Source organism: Hipposideros armiger, unplaced genomic scaffold (assembly GCF_001890085.2).
Source record: "Hipposideros armiger isolate ML-2016 unplaced genomic scaffold, ASM189008v1 scaffold_97, whole genome shotgun sequence".
Taxonomy (NCBI): Eukaryota; Metazoa; Chordata; class Mammalia; order Chiroptera; family Hipposideridae; genus Hipposideros; species Hipposideros armiger.
In genome coordinates, this window is record NW_017731447.1 from 1,833,865 (window position 1) to 1,858,766 (window position 24,902).

Below are 24,902 nucleotides of genomic sequence, written 5' to 3' on the forward strand. Positions count from 1 at the left end.
TCGAGGTCCCCGGGGCGCCTGCCGTCCGCGGAGCGCCCGCCGTCCTGGCCGCGGGCCCTGGCGCGGGCCCCGCCCCCGCCACGGGCCCGGGCCCCCGTCGGAGGCCCGTCACACCTGCCGCCAAGCGCCACCGCTGCCCCTTCCCGGGCTGCAACAAAGCCTATTACAAGTCGTCGCATCTGAAGTCCCACCAGCGCACCCACACGGGTGAGCGCCCTTTCTCCTGCGACTGGCTCGACTGCGACAAGAAGTTCACGCGCTCCGACGAGCTGGCCCGCCACTACAGGACGCACACGGGAGAGAAGCGCTTCTCCTGCCCCCTCTGCCCCAAGCAGTTCTCCCGGAGCGACCACCTGACCAAGCACGCCCGCCGCCACCCGGCCTATCATCCCGACATGATCGAGTACCGGGGGCGCCGTCGCACCCCCCGCGTCGAAGCGCAACCCGCCAGCCTGGCGGACAGCTCCGGCTCCGTCCCCGGCCAGGCGCCGCCCAACCTCACCAGCAGCCTGTCTGACAGTCATTGCTTTTAGTCGCCCCCTCCAGGATGATTCCCCCGCCCCCCCCCACCCCCCCAGGCCGTTGCCCCCTGCCTCCTCTCTGCCCATCCCTCTTTCCCAGAGTCGTTAGCCCAAGGCACAGACTGGTTCCTCCGCTCTGAGGGTGGGTCCAGGCAGGCGTGTTGGACCCTGGGGAGGGACTGGGGGCCTGAAAATAACAGGAATTCTTACAACACGTATATCATCCTAAAAGGGGGGGTTGCCTCAAGACAGCCCCCAGGAACTGGTGAGAAGGGGTGAACCCCGGTACTCTTCCCCGAGTCCTGAAGATTCTCCCTTCCCTGGAAGCAGAGATGTGAAACTGGAATTCTCAGGTGCCTGAGGAGCTCCCAGTCTTAAAGGACTCTGGTGTCTTACCCACCCACCAGGGCGGACCTTGGCGAGGGGATCACGGGTGGCAGTCCAGGACTGGGGTGGTGAGAGGCCTTTGGAAACAGAAATGATTTCTATTTCTGTAAACAGCAATGTTTACTAATTTATTTTTAGTATCTTTTAAAACAGGGATCCCAGGTTGATAGGAGGTTGATGTCCTCCACTCCCCAATTGCCCCCAGCTACCTCTGCTAGGGGAGGCCATGTCAGAGTCCATGTGGATGTATGGCTGGGAGATGCTTCTGGGTGTCTGGGGAGCCGTGCGAGTCTGTTTTGCAGGTCCTGTTGGCATGGTTTGGAACGCTGCACTTGTGTGGTAGCCTTTCTTCCCGCTTGGATTCCTCCTCGGGGAGGGTAACTTCCTGGCTCACTCTCACAATGAGATTTTGGTTTTAAAGTTTTAGAAACAACCATAAAAGCACCAGAAATAAAGGGTGGTCCAGGCTAGTTCCCCTTCAACCGGAGGGCGAACCCAAGTGATGTTGTGTGAGGCGATCCAGGGAAACAGGGCATGGGGCTCCAGCTGCCCACTCCCAAGTAATCTCAGGTGTGGTAGATTCCGTTCATTTCTTAAAGGCTAACTAGTGGCTTATTTCTTTGGGGGGGGGATCTGGGCATCTTTGTTTCAGCAACAGGTGAGTTGGTGGTTTGAGGAGGGGAAGGTGAGAGTGGCTTCTTCCAAAGAGCGGGCTGCCCTGGATTTGGGGAAGGAACAGCAAGACGAAAAGTTATTATCAAATAAAAGGACCCTTTCCCCTGACCTTGGAGTCCCTCCAAGTTACACCCTCAGGACCCCTCTTTCCCCAATGTAGGAATTGAGCATCAGTGATATTTATTTTTTTTTTCTATATGTGTCTCTGCTGCTATGGATGAAATCATCGGCCACTTTGCTTATGTATGTGTGAATGCGTGTATATATGTGACCCTTTCATTAGAGATGGGGCTGAAAGGCATTTCCTGCTCTGGTAAGGGTTCCCTTGGTCCCCTGCTGAATATCTTGTAATAGTCCATCAATCACACTTGTGGAGGATGCCATAATCTCAAAGGACTGTAACAGGCATCTAGTTAAGCAAACCGCTTTCCCCTATTTTGCAGATGAAGACACTGAAGTCTAGATAAGCTCAAAGTTACATGCTAAATTGCTGGCAGACGCCATGACTAGAACTTAGGTATCTGGCTTTCTGAGTGACTCTTTTCCTCATGCTTGCTTACCCTACCTCCTTTCTCTCTGTCACCTTAGTCAAAGTACGCCGCTCTCCCTTCTTGCCATCAGGGTCCCCTCTCTCCCTATTCCCCGCTACTTCTGTGTTCCTTCAAATGTTTGGTCCCCGCTGAACCTTTTGCCTGTTGTGTTAAACCTGAAAGCCCTTTTCTTAGCAGATTGAGCCCATTCCCTCCTTCCACACCATGTGGACTTAAAAGTGGGAATGACTCGTGGGCATCTTGGGAGAGATTTTATCTTTTGACTTGGTAGATTAATTTTCAATCCCAGTTCTATTCTTTTTCTATTTCTGGGCATTCCAGCTTCCTTGAGAGAGTGAGTGATACGAACTGACATTGGGACTCTGCTAAGTGCTCCTACACTGAGGGAAAGGTCGTTAGGAATGGCCCAAAGGGTATGTCCTGTGACCCTGAAAAAAGGTTCAGTGTTTCCTGATGTGGACTGAACAGGGCAGGTGGGTCGCTCCTTGAATTACATATAGTAAGAGGAGGCTTTCCGTTGTGGAGGTGGGTTTTATTGGTGGGAAGAGCTCTCCCTTTGTTCCATTTGTCTCCCAGTTGGAAGTGGATAGGAAGGGCACTCCAGGCCCCTTTGAGGATGATGATTTTCCCTTTGTTCCCTTCAGTCGAAGATCTGCTATTGGGTAGGTGGACCAATGACGCTAACAGGAGAGAGACTCCCACTGATTATTCTGGAATTGGGCTCAAGAAAGCTTGGCTTTTCCAACCACCCTTTGATAAATAACTTCATTCTCAAGCTCCCAAGCAGTGTCCTTTTTTGGGTTCTTCTACCTTGGGGACTTTTGTCTGGGGATGGCTTCTGATAGTCTAAATGCGGCATGTCTTGCAATGACTCTTCCTAAGACTTGTGATGGTGGGGAGGCAGACACCTAGAACACTAGAGTAGCCACATAATCGAGGCAAGGTTTGTAGGCTGGTCTTTCTTAGTCATGGGTATTGCTGTTACCCTTTTCACCCCAGTGGCCAGACAGTTCCTGAGGAGAAGTTATTAGTGAAATGGCTTGGAAGGGGTTTCCTAGTTTTATTGGTGTTTCTTTTGCTTTTTTGTTTTGTTTTGTTTGTTTTTTTGTTAGATGGAGCTCAGTGAGTGAATGTGTCTGGGGGTTGGTTGGGGTCAACCTGAACCTCTGGGCCCTTGCTCTACCCCTGCCATCCTGAGTTCTAATGTAGGAATGACCTAGTAACAGACGCTATTAGTAGAACTCTTCCTTAAACCTGGGTTGAAAGCTGGGAATGAATTCCAGGTCATACATTGGGTGTGAGGGAATTGGGTCCCTACCCCTTCTAGGAGGGGATGAAAGGTACAGGCCTTGCCTCCACCCATGGGGACAAGAATAGGTCATTTGTCCCTATTTACCTGTTCTCCAAGTAGGGAACCATGTTGGAATATCACTCTTGGACCCTGTCTATACCTCTTCTCACAGAGGAAGATCGTGTTCTCTGATGGAGTCGTAGGAAAGAGAGTCATCGTATACACACACACACACACACACACACACACACATGCACATGCACACATGCATGCATGCACGCATGTGTGCATGCTCTTAGCGCTCTCCTCTCTTTTGCACCTCTTTGCCTGTAATGTGTATGCATTCCATTCAGATCCAGCTTTCATAAGCACCTGCTGAGGCCCAGGCCAGCCTTCCAGAGGCAGGTGTGAAGAACACCTCTCTCTGTCTCCACTTTTGGAGCAGCCATGCCCCTTTGCAGCTCTCCAGGTAAGTGCTTCCTTTGTATATTCTTCTTTGGGTGGGTAATCCCAATACGAGGAATTGGGAGGGGTAGGAGAAGCAGTAGAGGGGTGGTATTAGCCCAATTTTGGCCATAGATACAGATTCATCAACAAAATACTGATATGTTGATGCTCAGTTGTCTGATTCCTGTATCTGTTACTTGGATAAAAACCTAGAGAGGAAAGGAATATGATTAATTTTTCCCCCTTACACCCCAACACATGCAAATATTCATTGGCTATTAAATCTGGAGGAAGCAGCCACTCTGACTAGAATTAGGGGACCAAAATAAGATGTGTGGAGATGGGACATCTGGTATACCAGGGCACAGGAGTTTGGTGCTTTAGTAATCTTGGGCCTTTGAGTTCTTTGGCCTTTCCAAGTCCTAGCAGCTCATGGTAGCTAGTGTCCACAGGCAAGTCACTATTTTTTGGAGGTACTGACCATAGGACTTTGCAAAAGTAGACTATACACTGTGTTGGATATTGATTCCTATAGATACAGTTCAAATAGGCTTGCTGAAGAAGGGAGAGGCACTACTGAATAGAAAAGTCTGTGTTGCCTTTATTCTCAGCCAGAATTGCAGATGAGGACTTGAAGGTACAATGGCATAAATCCCACATGTACTTCAAAACACAAGTTTGGGAGACTCTAGCCCTTAAATTGTGCTGCTGAGGATTAGCAGGGCATGTTAGATCAGTTTCACCCAATTTGGTTCCCTTTTGTCTTGATTTGAATTGCATCCTTTCACAGGGCCAGGGAAAGACCTATGGGAGAGACCATGTTCTTTCATTCATATGGGGTATCCAGAGTCACCTTCTAATTATATCTCGTTAGTGCCAGATGTGTTTTATATAAGACCTGACAGTGGGATTTCAGGGACTCAAGCTGTGTGTTCAATCACAGAGGAATAGTGGATTTTAATCATAAATATATAAAAAAAGGAATGCAATTGTTTGTTATATCAGGGTTTGAGGTAGAGAGAAGCAATACTATTATAATCCCAAAAGCTAGGGCGGGTATTAAAAAGGGTTTTGCCTGAATTCTTCTCTCCCTAGGAATCACATCTATTCAGGAACTCAAGTAGCAGCCATATTTGTTTCAAATATATATTTAGATTTTGCAGTCAAAACAGAAGCAATGGGAAGGAGAAAAATGAATAAAGGAAGACAGGCCAGTTGAGCTGGAGGAAGACAAGGATTTCTTTAGAAGAAAGGTTGTGTTCTTAAAATACAGAATTGACAATACAAAGGGGAAAATAAGAAAGACCAGTAGCCACCCAATCTTATTTATAAAAGGGATTATAAAAAAAGGTGGTAGTTTAGTCATTACTAAGTTAGAGGAAGTGATTGAAACTCAAAAAGATATGACAAAAGAATGGACGCAAGCTCTCTGAGAGAAAACAGAAATGCCCACCTCCACAGAAATACTGAGAGGTACCTACCTGAACCTGCAGAGAACACAATGAGAAATCACCTCTTCAGCACTGAGACAGGTATACCAGAAGGTTGCAGAAAATGTAGACATACGTCCAACATTTTTAGCTTCACCTCAGTGATATTACCATCATAGATGGGAATACAAATATAGCTTGAAGAGTGCACAGAGTTAGGTCTCTAAGGAAAAGCATAAGGTAGATAAGACACATGAAATATATCAAAGTAACTAATCAAATTAGTAGACATTAGGGAGAAAAAAAGCACAGTCATTTGGCTCCAAAATAAGTACAGATGCTCCTCGATTTAACGATGGGGTTATGTCCCAATAAACCCATCGTAACTTGAAAATATTGTTAAGTCGAAAATGCTTTCTATACACCCAACCTACCAAACATCATAGCTTGGCCTAGCCTACCTTAAATGTGCTCAGAACACTTACATTAGTCTACAGTTGGGCAAAATCATCTAACACAATGCTATTTTATAATAAAGTATTGAATATCTCATGTAATTTATGTAATTACGGCTTACCGCCTTCACACTGGGCAATTATGCTGAGTTTCTGTTCAACAGTAATTGTCTTCCTCCTCTTCTTCTCACCAGATGCAGGAGACACAGATGGGAATTTTGTAGATGGGACAGGATGCAAAAACACAAAACACAATATCCAAAAAACACAGTATGTGCTAGGGTATTGGTTGTTGACCCTCATGATCACATGACTGACAGGGAGCTGCCGCTGCCCAGCATCAAGAAAGAGTATTGTGCTGCATATCGCTGGGCCCCCAAACGATAAAAATGCAAAATTCGAAGTACAGTTTTTATTTACTGCGTATTGCTTTCACAGCATCATAAAGTAAAAAAAACCATAAGGTGAACCATTGTAAGTTGGGGACATCTGTGTTTGTTAAAACTCAACACCAATTTGTGATTTAATTTAAAAACAACAAACTATAGTAACAAAAGAATTTTTTAAATCGATAAAGATTATCCACTAAAAATCTTTAGTGAACATCAAACTTAATGCTGACGTCTACAGGCATTCCTGTTGACCATATGGCATGATAGAAAGACAGTCTCAACAAACTCCAGGCAGGCAGTCACATAAAAATACCAGAAAAAGTAGAAGCAAATATCCATGCATTGGGAAATTGAAATTCAAATCTCTACGTAACTCAGATAAAAGGGACAATTACAAGAATGTAGAGCTGAATGAAACCTAAAAAACGCTAAATAGCAAAAGTGTGATGCAAGCAAATGGCACTTGGAAAGGAAGTGTAGTTTATAGCCTTAAACTTTTTATTTAAAAAAGAATGAGCTAAGCTTATTTAAAGTGAATTAACTAAACTTTCAACTCCAGAAGAAAAGGAAACAAACCCAAGGAAAGTATTGGGTCATCGGGAAGTCATGACACGTTTTTGTATTGAAAAACATAGAAAAATATGTCATGATTTTCCTGACGACCCAGTAGAAAGAGTCATAACCATGGACCATACATTCTCAGTAGGGAAGGTATTGCTCCCAAGGGAGTGAAAATTGGCTCTTGGGGGATGAAAAAAATATCACAACCGTTGTGGCCCTCCAAGTGACCATACTATATAAACACATATATACCATATGTGTTATTTAAGATGTGTGTGTGTGTGGGGGGGAGGTAATGATTAGGGAAAAAATGGTCTAAAAAGGCTCCTAGAGAGCTGATCATAAAAAAATATTCAAAATCACTTGCATAGATAAAGCAGAAAAGACAGAAACAGAAAAAAACTGAATAGAGTTGGTGAAAACTCGTTTTAAAACTCATTTTAAAAGCCTAATAAACAGAATTCTTTGGCACATATAATTAAGAAAAAAAAGTTATCAGATTAAAAAACATAAAATCATAACAAGCAGTTTTTTTAAATTATAAGAGAATAATACCAATAACTTTATATCAATAAAGTTGAAAACTTTATGGATAATTTTAGAGGAAAATACAAATTTTCAAAATGGTCTGAAACTGAAATGGTAGTCAAAGAATTATTCCCCCCAAAAGGCATTAGGTCTAGGTGGTTGCATAGGCAAGTTCTCTAAACCTTCAAGAAACATAACTTCTGTCTTTTATAAGTTGTACAAAATCATTAAAAAGATAGAAAATTAACCAATTTATATTACATAGTTAAGTTAGCCTTAATACCAACATAAGACAAAAGACAAGAAAAAAAATACAGCGCTTTTTTCTATAAAGATAGGTGCAAAAATCCCAAGTACAATACTAGAAATGTTAATTCAGCAGTGAATGGAAAGAATAATGAATGCATCATGATCTTATGAAGTTCATCTCAGGAATGCAAGATTAATTCAATAATAGAGATCTGTCGATATAATTCACTACATTAATCAAAGAAAAGGAGAAAATCAATTACTTTCTTATATGCCAGCAATCATCAATCAGAAAATGTAATAGACTAAGTGATTCCATATACAGTATCAATGACTAACATAAAGAACCTTTAGAAACAAGACTATAAAATGTTTACTGAATGACATAGAAAATACAAACATATGACCAAGTGGAGAGAAATAATGTGTCTGGATGGTAAAACTCAATGCTATAAAGATGTCAGTCTTTTTCTTAAATTTATATATTTAATGAACTCCAATGAAAACCTCCCAATTTTTTTTCATGAAACTTTTTCAAAGAAATATTACAGAAGATCATGGGGGAACGGGGAGAAGGAGGAAGGGAGAAATGCTTTACCAGATATCAAAATATCACAAAGCTGTTGTCATTAAAACAGTGCAGAGACAGACAAATAGGTAAATGGAATTGAATAAAGAACTGAGAAATAGACCTATGAACATAGAAGAATTTGACATATCAGAGAGATGGCGCTTCACATCAGTGGGGAAAACACATGAGCCAACAGATTCTATTGAGACAATGGGCTGTTCATGAGAAAACAAAAATTCAAACACAACTTTTCTATCTCAAATCTTTCACAAAAAAATGCCAGGTAGTAAAGACCTAAACATTTTTAAGCTATAAAAAGCATTAGTCAGAAAATCTGGAAAATTGATCATCATTGGATAAGGAAGACCTTGGACACAAACATTTTTAAAATACAAATTGAAAGACAAAAGACAAATTTGCATTAGAATTCTAAAATGTTGTATACCTGAAAATCTAAGCAAAATCAAATATCAAGCTATATTCTGAAAAAAAACAAAAACATTTAACAGTCACAGGGTTAATATCCAGAATATAGAGAGAACCAAAAATTAAGAGGTGAGGGTCAAAAGTGGCAAGAGGGGACAGTAACAGGCAATTGAAAGAAAGAACCAGAATTGAGAAATAGTCAGTGGGCCTTTAACCTTATATAATGCTTTCACTCTTTTAAAAGAGGAATATCGTCATGGATTGCTTGCGTAAATTAAAAGAAATTATTTGAGAACATTTTAAAGGGAGTGGGGCAATACTATTGGTTAAAAAAAAAAAAGCTGGTGGTAGGGTAGGAAATGATACACCAGGCAAATGTTAAGAAAAGCAAGCAGGTGTGACAAGATTAACATCAGCATCAAAATAAAACCCACAGTACAGAACATTAGTGGGGCAACGACAGATAACTTGACATGGAGAAAAAAGTATACGTATATAGTACGCTGAGAATCGAAAGCAATCAAGAACCTTTGTGCCCAAATATTAAGGGTGTCAGCCCAGGAGCTCTAGTGCCTATTCTTGGACGTGGGCAGGGTACCCCCTCTCCCATTTCCTCACTAGGAATTCAGAGACCCATTCCCATTTTCTAAGCTTTTTTTTGGGGGGGGGTGCTAAGAAAGGTTAAATCATGTAGGAACCTAGCCCATCGAAATGTCCTCAGGAGAATGCTTCCCCCACTCCCTGAAGCCCTTTCTTTCCTTTTCCCTCCTCCAGAATTCTCTATCCCTCTCTTTTTACCACAATAGCTCTTGATGATCCAAGGCTTGACCCAGAATGCTTATTTCTCTTTCAAAATATTCCAGTTTAGTAAAGAGGAAGAAAAGAAAAACTGTCAAAACCGTATATGTACAGGATGGTAGCATCCTGTGTTATCTATAGCTAATGGCATCTTATTAACAAGCTCCCACTCCTGTTAATGACAGAGGGACACTTTTAATTTGTGAAACTCCCTCCCAGGCGTCCTCTTTCTAAGGGTCTCCCCCTTCACCATGGACACCAGGAGCTTATAAATCTTTGTGATGGCAGGAAGGGAAGCCACCTCAGAGCTGTGAGCTGTGCTGTTCTCCGGGTCCGCACTCATTTTCCATGCTGGGCGGTTGTTCGGGGCACCTCTGGGCATATAGTGCTTGTGTCCAACAAGTTGCAATAGGTCCCATCTGGTACTTTTGGCTGCATTTCTCATACCTCTGGAGCCTATGGTCCCACTATAGCCGCTCCTCATGAGGTCTCTGACGAATACGACTTCCTCATCCCAACTGCAGACCTATTCTGGACCTTGGGTTCCCTCAGCATTTCCGTACCCTCTTACCAAGGCATGAAAAACACTCAGGTTCCCCTCCATACCATACCAAGTCCACAGAGAACGGGGTGCAGACACAGGTCCATTTACCTGGACACCTCTCAGTCGTTGCAGAATTACTTCTTGAAGGGTACCATGTTGCCCCAGCTCCACGCTGAGCATGGAGAAGTGAAGGAACAGCCCAGAAGTTCAAAATTCTACCTTAACTTATCTGGGGTTCCTGATATGTGTTCATCTTACCCATTCTGGGCCAAGGCCCAAGGGATGAGGGCATTGTCGTTCCTTCTCAGGGATCTAAGCACCGGGCAGATCCAGCCTCAACCTCTCTGAGCTTCCTTCGACCCTCGGCTCTTCCAACTGGAAGAACGCTTCCTCCCTCAGTAGGTGGCAACTTCCAACCTTATACTCCAGGCTTGCTCTGACTATTGATTATAGTAAAACTTTTCCCCCAGGCTGTACGTTTTGCTCTTAACATCCAAGAGTGTTGGGAATTTGGAGCTTCCTTTACTTTCCCAACAAAGCTTTCAAAACTTCTTATTTAGCTCTATTTCAAAAGCTGAACTAGAGTCATTATTTACTTTTGCATTCCTGCTATAACAATTGTGATGTTCTCTGAGGCAAATGGATGCCTCTGGTTAAAAAGGGAAGAGTCACTTGGAAGAAAATAAGAAAAAAAAATCACGTTATTATTTTTCAAAACATACCTCCTCCATACCAATTTCTAATCTGCTTAAAGGCTAAGTTATTCGCTCTGAAGGTGGGACTAAGAACAGGGTTTGTTTTTCCCCCCTAACTCATTGGGTCCTTACGAGAGAACAGCGCATTTATCAGATATAAATAAAACAACCTCTAGGATCAGGAAACGCCCAGGAGAAAGGAAGGATTACAGTTATTACTGCTCCAAGCAGGGTATAGATGGCACAAGTAGGTGTCAGAGAGGGTATCAGTAGCCTCCTGTCACCCTGCTAGTCCCCAAGGAGTTCTAGGTCCACTCATCCAGTCAAGGGAGGGACAGCAACTTGGTCAGTGGGTTCCAGCAGGGGTCAGCAATGGATTGGACTGGAGTGCATCTAGCTGCCTCGGAGGCGGGGCTACAGGCTTTCTTTCTAGGACTGTGTGCACTCATGGCTTTGACCTAAAAGGACCAGGCTTTCATGGGCCAGGGCATACATTTCAACAAATGTTTACTGAGCACTTACCATGTGTCAGGCACTGTGATTGGCACTTGCGGTACATCCGCGAATAAAACAAAGATCCCTGCCCTTATGATTTTCTATTCCAGCAGAAGGGATATAGAACATACTAAGTACATTATATATAGTAAGTTAGCTAATAACAGATATGGAATTCATGAACAGTAGAGCAAGCTAAATGGGAATCAAGAATGCTGGGTGGGAGTAGAGGTTAGCCGGAGGTAATAAATAGGGCGATCTAGATAGGCTTCATTGTGCAAATAAAATACAAAGAAAGACTTCAAGGAGGTGAGGTTAGCCAGGGGATACCTGGGGTGGGAAAGTGTTCAGGCAGAGGGAACAGCTAAAGCAACAACCCTGGCAGATGAGATCAAGAAACAAAGGAGACCTGTATGGCTGAAGAAGAGTTATGACTAGAAGGAAGGGGGATGCCAGATCACATGGACCTTAGAGGCCATCCATTGTAATGACTTGGGCTTTTTCTCTGGTCCAGTGGAGAAACAGTGAGGATTTTGAGCAGAAGCATGATATGACCTGCCTTATGTTTAAAAGTATTGTTCTGACTCGTGTGTTTGAGGGATTTAAACAAGGAGCTGCGTTAGGAGGTAATTTTATTAACCTAGGTAAGAGATGATGATAGCTTAGACCAGAGTGGTGGTAAAGGAGGTGATGAGAAGTGGTTAGATTCTGATATATTTTAAAGGAAAAGCTAATAGACTTTCCTCAAGGATGAGCTATGGGAGCAAGAGAATGAGAAAAGTCAGAGTGACTCGGAGTTCTTTGGCCTGAGAGCTGGGAGGATGAAGTTGCCATCAACTGAGGTGACAAAGGCTAGAATCGGGGCCGGGTTTGTTGAGGAAGATCAAGTGTCCAGTTTTGGACATGTTGAGTGTTAGATATATGTCAGACATCTCAGTGGAAATATTGAATAGACAATAAAATAAGTCTGGAGTTTGGGAGAGAGGTTTGGGTTAGAGATTAAAAACTGGGGAGTTTACAGCAGATTTAAAGCTCTAAGGCTGAATCAGAACGAGAGAGAGAGTGTAGAGGGAGAAGAGAAGAAAGGCTAAGACTGACCCTTGGAGCACTCCAACATGAAGAACTGGAGGAGCTGAGGAGGAACCAGAAAAGGAGGCTGAGAAGGTGTGACTAGTGAGGCAGGAAGAAAGCCAAGAGCATGATGTTCTAGAAGCCTAGTAAAGAAAGTATCCAAAAAGGGGGTGGTCCACTTTGAAAGGCATTCATGCAAAGTAGCATGAAAGTTGGGGAGCTGGCCATTGGCACTAGCCACTCAGCAGTCATCGGTGACTTTGATAAGAGCAGTCGCACTGGAGTAGTAGGAGTAAGCGCCAGATTGCAATGGATTTAGGAAGGAACAGGAGGGGAGACCCTGAGTATAGAGCACTATTTCGAGACATTTTCCTGCAAACGGGAGCAAAGAAATGGAATGGAATTTGGTAGGGAAAAAAAATGGGGTCAAGAAAAGTGCATTTGTTTTAGGATGGGGGTGGGGGAGGACCCGCCTGTTTATATGCTCATGGAAATGATCCAAGAAGGAGTAAAAAGTTGCTAATGCAAGACAGAGGTAGGGGAAGATTGCAGGAAGGAGCTCCTTGAAGGAGCAAGGGCAGTGGCATCGAGCGCACAAGAAGAGGGACTCATTTTAGCTAGGAACATGGGTATTCCATCTGTGAGGCAGTTGGAGATGCAGCTCCCCTCCCCATTAAGGCCTGCTCCACATTAAAGGACCCCTGAGTTACTCAGTTACTAGCACAACATCTACGATGGGGCATTTGCTTCCCTGACGAATGTCCAGGTTGGGCAGCAAAAGGAAAATGGCCACCAAGAGATTTGAGGTATTAAATTCTGAGTTTCAAATCATCTATATCTTTTCCCTTAGATTGCTAATATCCCATCATTCCTCTTCCCGGCACCATTTTTAAGGCTGAATGGGGGCATTTTGATCTTAATATCTGGAATGGGATGAGACAGATGGGGTCTTCTAGTCCATGTTGGTGACATCTTGACCATTAGCTCTACTAGTGGTCTTGCGACAGGCAGTCTTGCCTTGTGCCCTGGAGGCCCTGAACATGTATTCAGCCCTGGTCAGAGGACTACTGTGTCTGGCCCATCCTGGAGTAGTTCTTATGGTATAGAGGTAGTTTTTCTAGAAAACAGACCTACTTTTCCATCTTCCCAAGTATGTTGTATAGCTAACACAAAACACGTTTCCAGACACCCATCAGCTTAATGGGTTCAGGGACATAGACAGTGTCACAGTGATAGTCCCTTGGGATATTTATGAGAATCCTCCTTAGCCCCTCACTGTGGGTGTTTTCGTTCTAGGATTAGAGGGCGTCATCACGCACTCTTTAGGCTTCAGTGGCGACATAAAGCACTTTATTGACTAAGAAGTTGTAGGTCAACTTTCCTGATAGTGCCCAGAATACCAGGTTCAGTCCAACAAGAGCTGAAAGGTGCTTTTATCCAGGGCTGTCACTAGGAGATGGCAGTGGCAAGATGCACATCCAGAGGTTCGGAGATCACTGTTCTTTAAAGACTCCACATTCTGCCAGGTCTCTAGGTGGCCTGTCATCTATCAAGGAAGCCCCCAGAGACAGAGGTCAGTCAGTCATGGAGACCTCAAGCCCAGAATGACTGTACTTTGTGCTATGTGCTGACCTGTGTGCTGACTTGAGTCCTTCTGCTTCTTGGGTTACCCCTCAAGGGGGCCCCAACATAGAAGACTGATGGGTGACTAAGTAGATAAAGTGGAATGAGATGCTTGACAAGGCACTGATTCTCCTTCTTAGAAAAAGTCACCTTTGGGGATAAATGCACGTGACACAGACATTTAATGCTCATGGGTCAGAAAGACCCCGGTGCTTATATATGTGCAAATACCTCTGAACGGGCTCTAGATAAGAATGTCACTGATACAATCCACCAGAAAATCCTGAGGGAAAAGAGAACACCAAGAAAAAGGTCTTGCCACACCACAAAGTGATACAAACCTGGAGGATTCAAGAAACCATTGTTAAGTTCGCTGAGTGTGCGGCTGAGCATCAGGTGTGAAGGGGATGCTGATGGTGGGTGTGGTCAGAAATCGAAAGGAAAACACCGACCGTATCAGTGGCAGCAAATAATGGTAGTAGGTGTTATAGCTGAGCCAAGTGAAAGATGCACACAGCAATCTCTATGAGTCATCTGCGGCCAATCTTTTTAAGAGGCCATATGGGAGAATTAAAGAGATGAATGGTAGGAAAGTGACTGCTACTGGAGGCTATCAGGTGTGGTTGATGAATTTTCCTTTAAAGCCACAAGGCACCAGCCATTGCCATGTTGTTGAGGGTCCCAGCAAGAAACATATGACACTCAAATTGGGTCAATAGAAGAGAGTTTAATAAAGGCACCATCTTCCAAGGTGTGAGTTGAGGTTAAACGGGATATTTCAGTATCCTGTAGCTAGTAACTTAGGGTGTCATTCCCATTCCTAGACTTGAAGGGCTTAACAACAGGTTACCATAGCTGGAAGAGAGAGCTGTGTGGAGAGGGTCACCTGACAGGTGCAGTGGTCTTTAGTTAAGGGGTGAAGCTAGCTTGTAGCAAGCCTCCCAGGAAAGAATCAAGAAAACAATGACACAAATCTCATTCTCCGCCTTCCCATGTTCTTTTCTTCCTTGCTCACCATTTGCCAAACCCAACTGGAAGAGAGCAAGAGAGTATTTTAACTGGGCCGGACTTCTGAGGATGAAGAGCCAAGGAAGGTGGAGAGTGGATATAGAGGGATCTCAGATGATATCCAGCAAAATATCAATAATTTTGGCAGGCTAGCGGAATGCCAACTGCCCTTTCTTATATTAGTTTTTGTTTTTTTACAGAACAAAATATCTGCTATTCACAAGACAGGAGACTGTATATTATGTAACTCTATATCTAAGCTACATTCCCCAAGAAGAGCAATCACTCTTATGCAGTTAGCATGGCCAATAAGATCAATTTGTAATTGTAATGCTCTTTTATCCATATTACAGAGCAAGAGCAACACATTTTCACTGTAGAACATTTAGAAACATAGATAAACTAAAAGGAAAGGATAAAACCGTCTTGTAATCCCACATTCTAGTGCTAACCACTGCTAATATTATAGGATGTATTTTTTAAGTTTTAAAATCATGCCTTACATATGTATCTGTATGTGTTATAGCTATTTATTTTCACATAATTTTAGACAGTGAAGTTTGCAATAATAGTACACAAAATTGCCATTATACCCTTTACAATGATTCTCCAAATGTTAACGTTTTACCACATTTGCTTTATTCATATCGCTATCTGTACACACACACACACACACACACACACACACACACACACACACAATTTACACACACGTCATTTTTTCCTGAATCATTTGGTAGTGCTCAACTTTAAAATGTTAACAGGCATGTTATGCCAATACCTCTAAACCATTAATATTCCCAAGTGTAATAGGAAATCCTCAAAATTAAGGATAAGAGAAGAATAATGATAACAGAACCCTTAGCAAGGAATTTCCATCAGACCAGAACGGACTTAGCTAGTGATGGATCGCCTCAGACCTTTGTAAATACCCTGGGGTCTTAGTGCAATCCTGAGACAAGCTACAAAGAGTCCTGAGTGACAGATGCCCAGCCATGATCCTATTTATCGGGATGAGACTCTTTAAACTGGGCTAGCCTCAAAGATACCAGGTGGCCATTAGAGGGCTCAGAGAGCAACCTCTGGAGGAATTGAGCCATATCGTGGGCACCCAATCAAGTGATGCTCTATTCCAAAGATCTTGTTGCTTGACATCCCATCTCATTTAGAGCGTAGTACATCATTGTGAAAAAGTCAATTCCAGGTGTCCAGTTGTAAATGCTTGGTATAGAAGATAGAGAAATTAGTCATCCTGGCCAGGGCATAAACAACCTTTCCCATAATGGAATCACTAGGGAAAGAAGAGGAATTAAGGCCTTCTGTTACCTGTCTGGTGCTGATTTGAGCAGAATAATGCCTTGGGCTGGGTTAAATCATTTTTTTCCAGCATAGCACATCACCTTGAGTCTTGGCATAAAATAGAGCCAGGTGATAAAATGCTTTTCTGGATTGTTTTCCAGAGTTGCGCCTGTTTCCTTGAGCTGTGCAGTTGAGAATATCTGATTGTCCATGCTTCTAAATGCTAAACAGCAAGAGGCTTGGCAACAGGGCCAAAACACTAGAGCACCAATGAGCTGAATGTCAGTAGGCAGGAGCCAGGAGAGTCCAACTCATGCTTATCAAGAAGCAGGCCATGGCTGTCTGACCCCAGACTTGGCCTTGTTTTGAAAGAGAAATTGCATTTTTTTCCCTTATAAACTGAAACTTATAGGTTTCAATTAATTTAGGAGATTGTCTCCTAGCCAAAACGGGAAAGACCATTTTAATATAGTAGTTCCTTGCACAGTGATGTTCTTGAGGATACCTACCAATGTCCTGTAAGAGAGGCTGGCAGTTGGTACTCCAGGCAAGTGTCTTCATAAACAAAGGGCCACCAAGGAAACTGCCCTGTGCTTTGACATCAGGAGGGGAAAATGGAGGAGAAGTGGGTGTGGTGATGGCTAACAAGGAAGAGGGGAGTCAGGACTACTCCCTCACCCCGTTCCTAGTTCCTAGAAGTGGGTCCTCCAAATGCCTGTGGGCCCCAGAGTTAGCAGCAGGGGATGGATGAGAATGGGGGCTACAGTCTTGCTGGGACAGCCACAGTGGGGCCAAGATGCATACACATAAAAGAGCATGTGATGTGAGGACCCTAGTTGGAAGGTAGCCAGGGGGAGAGCTTGACAGCATGTCTGCTCTCAGTGACACTACCACCTTGTCCGCACCATACCTGTAGACAGTGAGCCAAAGAGAGGCGGAGACAGTCTCTTCATGGGCAACCCAGGAGAGGGCCTCTACCTTGATCATTCCTCCTCCCTCCTTCATCATCAGAGGGGCACGTGACAGGGAGAGAGATGGCCTCCCTGCACTCTAAGCCACTAGAAACTAGGGTGACTATGGGGTTTAGGGGAGACTTTCAAATCACATATGAGATTTAAAGTTTGGAATGAACAGCAAGGAGTCATAAGAACTGAAAATGACCGTTCTAATAGATGAATCACTAGGAAAGGAACTTTTAAAAAAAAAAGAACAGATAATAGCAGTCGCTAGAGAAAAATTTTCATTTTATACCCAATAGTTGAGATTCTTCTCTAAGACAATTACCTTAGCCATCCATACATTCATCTCCTCCCCTTCCTAAGACCCCTGGATTCCATTCAGACTCCTCTCTCCATGTTTGACCTCTTAATACAGCAGCAAACTTATCAAGGATGAAATGCACAACAGCCAACATCATAACCTCCTTTTTAATCTATTTCCTCAGTGGCATGAGCCCCAAATGGCCAGGAGGTGGTCTCAACTTCGAATTCAATGGGACCACTGCAGATCTCTTGGTAGAAGCATGTCTTCCCTTGGTGTGGTATTAGGAGCTTTAAATAAGCAAAGTACAAAGTGGAGAAAGGACATAAAAGCTTTGCAAGTGACAGGAGTATCCCCCCGCCAACATTTACCCTGACCCATGTATTCCAGCTTTGGTAGAAACAGCTCATGGACAGTCCTGGTGCCAACCACATGCCCCATCAAGCATCCCTATCCCGCAAGTACTGCTTCCCAGCTGACACCAAAATGAGTTTTCAAAAGCCTTTCTACCCAGCAACTTCTGGATAATGCAGCATAAGATAAAACCCATAGGTCCCATGGACATAATCATCCTTTTGCTCTACTTCTTCTATGAAAGAATGAATTTCTTGGTCCAAAACAAAGTTACATGAGATATTGTGTTAGTGAAGCAACACTAAGTCCAAGAATGATGCTCGTGGGAGAGGAAGGGCAGGTGAGGAAAACAAATTCATAGCCAGAGTGTTTATCCCAGGTGGGGATAAAAGCAGTCCCATCCATGATGGAAGGAATTCGGTGTAACTCATCCACCACCATCCTCTCCACTGCAAGGGCTCAGGTGTCATCGCTGTTCACAGGTTGATAACCTGAGAAGGAAGAAAAAAAAAACACCACATGTTACTGAATCTCTGTATAAGCTCCAGATCTGTCACTATTTCACTCTGTTCATGAGCCTGTGAAACAAGCTCTCAGTGCTGGGCAAGAGGCCAATTCACATCTATAAGACAGATCATTTTACCTACCTGATAATTCAGTAGGAGCCTTTTGGTGAGAGGCCAATGAGGACACACATTCTTACACTCTGGGTTTATTCTGAGCAGTTCATTCATTCTCCATCACTCAGGGTCCCAATAGAAACCAATGGTCCATGCAAATTAAGATAATCCAAGAAGGTAAAGAGGGTTGTTTACAACAGTGTAGACAGCAGGTAAGGAAACGGCAAAGGGTAGACCTAATAGTCTAGTGCCATTAATCATTCCTAGACCCAAAACACAGAGGGAAAAGAGAAGTTTTCAGGACCCAGAAGGATCAAGTCATGTAGAGAGGGTCACTTAGAGGAATGCTGTGACGTTCGTTTGCGATAACCCAATAGGTAGGTGGAAACAAATGAAGAGTGGACCTAGACAGGCACACACGAGTTATTCACACATTTCTTCAAAAATCATTCTGTGCCAAGCACTACTCAGATATTGGGAGCAGAGCAGTCAAAAAATAGACAAAAACCCTTAACCTCATGGAGCTCATAAAATAGAAGTACATATGTAAAATACATAGCATATTACATATTTACAAATAATGAGAAAGGCAGGCAGGGTAGGGGTATAGAAAATATTGGCTGAAGAGAACTAGCGCAGTCTTAAATAAGATGACAGAGAGGGCTTCAGAGAAAAACCTGAACGTCAGGAAATGGCCTGTAAGTATCCGGGAAAAGCAAACCATGCACAGGAAATAGCAAGTGACAAGGCTCGGGGATGTACGCCTGGCATATATGAAAACCAGAGAGAAGGCTGGTAGGCGAGGTGGCTTGAGCAAGACGGACAGGATTAAGAGATAATATCAGTAGTAGTGACTACATACAGTGCCAGGTGGGTAGTAGACTAGTCAGGGGGATCACTTCTTTAATTATATGAATGTCTACCCACTATGCTGGACACCTGAAATTAATATAAAATAATACTGAATGTCAGCTGTAATTGAAAAATTGAAAAGGGGGCAAGGTGAAGGGGAATAAGAGGTTCCAATTTTCTGGTATAAAACAAATAAGTCTTGGGGATGTAATGTACGGCATAGGAAATGTAGTCAATAATATTGTGATAGCGTACTCTCAGATGGTGTCAGATGGCTGCTGGACTTACAGTGACCATGTCTTTAGGTATATAAATGTTGAATAAGTATGGTGTATACCTGAAACTGGTATAATATTGTATATTAGCTATATTTTAGTTAAAATCTTTTTTTTAAATCCAAAAAAATAATATCAGAGAGGTGAAGGCTTGTGGAAGGCAGGGCGGAGGCCACACCACCCTGTGAGGCTTTGTAGAACATTGTCTGAAATTTGGCTTTACAGTAAAACTTTGGATTGCAAGTAATGTGGTTTGCGAGTGTTCCGCAAGACAAGGAAACATTTCTAATACATTTTAACATGGTAAACGAGTGATATCTTGCAATACAAGTAGTTTGTTTCCGGAATGAATTATACTCGCAAACCAAGGTATTACTGTACTTTGAGTGAGATGAGAAACCATTGGAGGATTTGAACAGAGTAGCAGTGTGACTTGCCATGTGCTCACATCATCATTCTGGCTGTTGTGTTGAGATAAACTGATGCGGAAAGGAGGATCCACATTAAAAGGAGACCAGTTAGGATATACAATAAGCCAGTCAAGAGACAATGATGGCTTAGACCATGATGGTAGCAGGGATAGAGGATGGTAAATGTGACAGCAGTTGCTGAAGCATGGATGTGGATGTGAGAGAAAGGGAGAAGGTTGTCTCCAAGGTTTTTGGCTATTGGAAAGAATGTCATTGCTATTCACTGAGAGAGGAAGGAATGTAAGAAGTCTGAGCTTGGTGTATATTGTGCTAGGTGGATATTAGGAGCTGTTTTGGATATGATTTTTTTGACATCCAAGTGCAGATGTGAAGGTGGATATGTGATCAGGATTTTAGGAGAGATGGGGTGATTTAAATATGCATTTGACAGTGCGGTGCCCTGGAAACCAAGGAGAGCTGAGCAGCTAAGACAAGCACTGCTGATAGGTTAAATAAGATATGACCTAAAATTTCCATTGGAAGAAGCAATGCAGGTGACATTTGTAAGAGAAGTTTTAGTAGAGTGTTGGGATGTAAGGTGGTTTGAAGTGAGATCAAGAAAAACAGGAGGAGAAATATTGGCGATAATAAGTATAGACAAACCTTTCAAGGAATTTTGCTATTCAAAGGGAAGGAGAGAGAAGTGGGGTCAAGAAAATGTTCTTAAAGAAATTAAAAATCTTTTCCCCAAACTTCATTGTCACCAATCCTCCAATCTTGAACAACTAAAATTTATCTCAAAAATTGAGCTATGAGTTTATATAAGAAAATCTATCAACAAAATTCACATCATCAATAAACTAAGGAAAAAAACTTACACAACTAGGCAGCAAAAATGCTTGACTTTTTTTTATTAGTTTCAGGTGTACAAAACAACTAAGGATTAGACATTCACAGCCCTCACAAAGTGATAACCCCACCAAGTCTACTACCCCTCTGACATCGTACATAGCTATTATAATACCATTGGCTATATTCCCTATTCTGTACTTTATATTCTGTGACTATATATGTATATTTAATTATAGTTGACATTCAATATTAGTTTCAGGTGTACAGTGCAGTTGTTAGGCATTTATATAATCTATGAAGTGATTCCCCGATAAGTCAAGTACCCATCTGACACCCTACATAGTCTTTGCAACATTATTGATTATATTCCCCATACTGTATTTCACATCCCTGTGACTATTTTGTGACTACCAATTTGTACTTTCTAATCCCCTCACCTTCCCTCCATCCCCCAAATCCCATCTAGCAACCATCAGTTTGTTCTCTGTATCTATGAGTCTATTTCTATTTTGTTTGTTTATTTATTCTGTTCTGTACATTCCACATATAAGTGAGAACATATGGTATTTGTCTTCCTCAGTCTGACTTATTTCACTTAGCACAATGTCCTCTATCTCTATCCATGTTGTGGCAAACATTTGGTTTTTTATAAACACCTATTTATGATGAAAGAAAAAACCTTTCAGAAAATTTAAGAATAGAGAGAAATTCTTCACTTTAATAAAGTTTTATGTCAAAAACAAAGAGCAAACATAATTAATGGAGAAAGTTTAGCAAGATTAAGATGCCCCATCTCTGCTATTGTTTATATTCAACATCCTGGCCCACTTTATAAGGACAGAAAAAGATAAGTGGATGAAAGGATTGGAAGAAAAGAGATAAAACTGCCATTATCTTCCGATGATATGAGCGTTGGCCTAGAAAAACCAACAGAATCAACAAACGATTAGAACTAATTTCTCTAAACCAATAATATCCAACTAGAAAATGTAATAAAAATAAAACATTGTTCACAGCAACAAAGACTGTGAAGTAACTAGGTTTACATGTAATCCAATATCCATAAGACTTCTATGAAGAAAACTTTGAAACTCTAATCAAGTATATAAAGAAAATCTAAATAAACAGAATTTTATCCCCCATGATAAGTATAACACTTATTTTGGAAAAAAACTAAGAAAGCATATAAAGAGGGTCTAAATAGATAAAATTTCATGCTTTTGTATGGCACAACTTTATATTATAATATTTCCCTAAATTCAACTACAATTTTAAGTAATCCAATTCAAATTCTAGTTGGACATTTTGAGGAAGATGATAACCTGACTCTTAAATATGAAAAAGTCAACTTTAAAAACAATAAACCTTAAAAAAAAAAACAAGAACATTGAAGTGGAATTCACCCTACCTTATATTAACAGAATATTGGCTCTTACTACCTGATATGAACAAGTTTTGACTGAAGAACAAATAGACCATTGGAATAGAATAGAGAATTTACAGACAACTATTTATGTATCAGAATTTAACATATGCTAGAGAAAGCACCAAAAATCCATTGAGAAATGAAGATTGATTGATTGATTGATTGATTAGTAGATGATACTGAGGAGACTGGCTCACTATGCCAAGCAACATAAACTGGATTATTACCTAGCATCATCACTGTATTGAGAAGTACAAACTGTATCCTTACCTAACCTCAAATACAAAGGGGGATGCTAGATGGGTTAAAGATTTAAATGTTGAGAGGTGAGGGGGAGAAAGGTATAGAAAAAAAACACCCCAGAGAATATATTTATGTCTGAGGAGTAGGGATGGACTTTTAACAAAAAGGAAACAAACCATGATGCAAAATGTTTTTTGAATGAATTTGTTTACATCGAAATTTAACCTTTCCAAAACTACAATGAGATACCACTTCACACCACTGGAATGGCTACAATTTTAAAAAATAGAAAATAGTAAGTATTGGCAAGGATGTGGTAAAATTGAAACCCTTGTACATTGCTAGTGGGAATGTAAAGTGGTTCAGTCACTGTGGTGTGGAAAATAGTTTGGTGGTTCTTCAAAAAGTTAAAGAGAATTACCATGTGACCCCACAATTCCACTCCTAGGCACATACCCCAAAGGATGAAACACAGGTGCTCAAACAAGTGCATTTACACGTGTGTTCACAGTAGCACTATTCACAATAGCCAAAAGGTGGAAACAGCACAAATGTCCATCAATGGAAGAGTGGACAAATTGTGGTGTACTCATACAATGGACTATTTATTACTCAGCCATGAAAAAGAATGGAGTGATATATGCTGTAACATGGATGAACCACCTCCAAAACATTATGCTAAGTGAAAGAAGCCAGACACAAAAGGTCATATATTGTATGATTCCATTTATATGAAATATCAAGAATAGAAAAATTCATAGAGATAGAAGAGATTGGTGATCGCCAGGGGTTGGACGGGTATGGAGGATGGGAAGAAACTGCTTAATGCATAAGGGGTTTTACTTCGGAGTGATGGAAATGTTTTAGAACTAGATGGGAGTGGTGGTTACATAGCACTTTGAACTACCCGTCACTGAACTGGTCACTTTCACATGAGTAATAAAAAAGTCTTGGTGGAGGTACTTAAAAAAAAAAAACTTCCTATCCAGGGAAAACATTAATAGATAATAGAATTAAAGGAGCTTACTTGTACACTTTAAAACCGAGGAATGCTATCTAGAATATACAAAAACATCTTGCAAACTTACACGAAAAAGACAGCAACCCCCAATAAAACAATGGGCAAAAGATATAAACCAGCATTTGTAGAAGAAACCAAAAGTTGATACAGATATGAAGAAATGTTTATGCTCACTAATAATCAGGGAAATTCAAATGAAAACAACAGCAAGTTATTAACTTGCATCTATTAGATAGAAAATAATTAGAAAGTTGAATGATACTGAGTGTGTGTGTTTGGGGGGTGGGTATCTTAGATCATGTTTGCCAGAAGCAGACCTCAAGATGTGGATTCGTTGGCAAGTGATTTATTAGGAAGTCATTCCAGGACAAACTGGGAGTCGGGGATGAAAAACTGAAGAAACCAAAGAAAGACATAGTTCAGACAGGGTCCTAGTATCAACCTGACCCTGTTGGGGGAGTTCTGGCAAGGAAATTACACCTCAGTCTGAACCATTTTATTGGGGCGGCTGGTTAGCTCAGTTGGTTAAAGTGCAGTGCTCATAACACCAAGGTTGCTGGTTCGATCCCCACATGGGCCACTGAGCTGCGCCCTCCACAACTAGATTGAAACAATTACTTGACTTGGAGCTGATCGGTCCTGGAAAAAAACACTGTTCCCCAACCAAAAAAAAATAAAGATAAAATTTAAAAATAAATAAAGCAGAGGAGCTGGGACTTAATACTTAAATCTCATTTGCAGCCGCCCTTTGCCTACTGGATGCCCTGGGGAGACCTAACCCCCCAGGCACTTCCTATTCTCAGGGCTCAGTGGTTCTCACTGCCCAAGGACAATCCTCTAAAGACTTTAGATGAAAACAATGAGACACCACTGCACACCTATTAGAATGGCCAAAATCGGAAACAGGAACACCACCAAATGCTGGTGAGGGCGTAGAGCAACAGGAACTCTGGTTTATTTCCGATAGGAATGCAAAATGGTACAATAAATTTGGAAGACAGTTTTGTCGTTTCTTACAAAATTAAACCTACGCTTAATCACACAATCCAACTATTATACTCTTTAATATTTACCCAAAGGGCTTGAAAATGTATATCTACGCAAAACCCCCACTTGGATGTTTATAGCAGCTTTATTCATAATTGCCAAACTTGGAAGTCACCAAGATGTCCCTCAGTAGGTGAATGGGTATGTAAATACAGTACCTTCAGACGATAGGATATTACTCAGCACTAATAAGAAATGAGCTACCCAACTATAGAAAGATGTGGAGGAACCTGAAATGCATATTACTAATTGAAAGAAGCCAATCTGAAATGATGACTTACCATGTGATTCCAGCTGTATGGCATTCTAGAAAAAGCAAAACTATGGAAACAGTAAAAAAAATCAGTGGTTGCCAAGGGTTGGGGGTTAGGGGAGAAAAAAATCATTAGTGGTGCATAGAAGAATTTTATTTATTTATTTATTTATTTTTCAAAGATTTTTTATTGGGGAATTGGGGGGATGGGAACAGTGCTGGGGAATTGGGGGAAGGGGAACAGACAAGTTGCTGTCGTTTTGTTCTTCAAT

General features: G+C 41.9%; 2 protein-coding genes across 2 annotated transcripts in view; one reads left to right on the forward strand and one right to left on the reverse strand.

The window, feature by feature from the left end:
- KLF14 (KLF transcription factor 14) overlaps positions 1 to 1,029 on the forward strand; it is a 6,187-nt gene extending 5,158 nt beyond the window's left edge. Inside the window, exon 2 of the mRNA XM_019646087.1 lies at positions 6 to 1,029. Within this exon, the coding sequence (XP_019501632.1) occupies positions 6 to 533 (528 nt within the window). The 3' untranslated portion in view covers positions 534 to 1,029. The remainder of the gene's footprint in view (positions 1 to 5) is intronic.
- A 14,362-nt stretch (positions 1,030 to 15,391) lies between these two features.
- MEST (mesoderm specific transcript) overlaps positions 15,392 to 24,902 on the reverse strand; it is a 181,936-nt gene continuing 172,425 nt past the window's right edge. Inside the window, exon 13 of the mRNA XM_019646101.1 lies at positions 15,392 to 18,122. Within this exon, the coding sequence (XP_019501646.1) occupies positions 18,091 to 18,122 (32 nt within the window). The 3' untranslated portion in view covers positions 15,392 to 18,090. The remainder of the gene's footprint in view (positions 18,123 to 24,902) is intronic.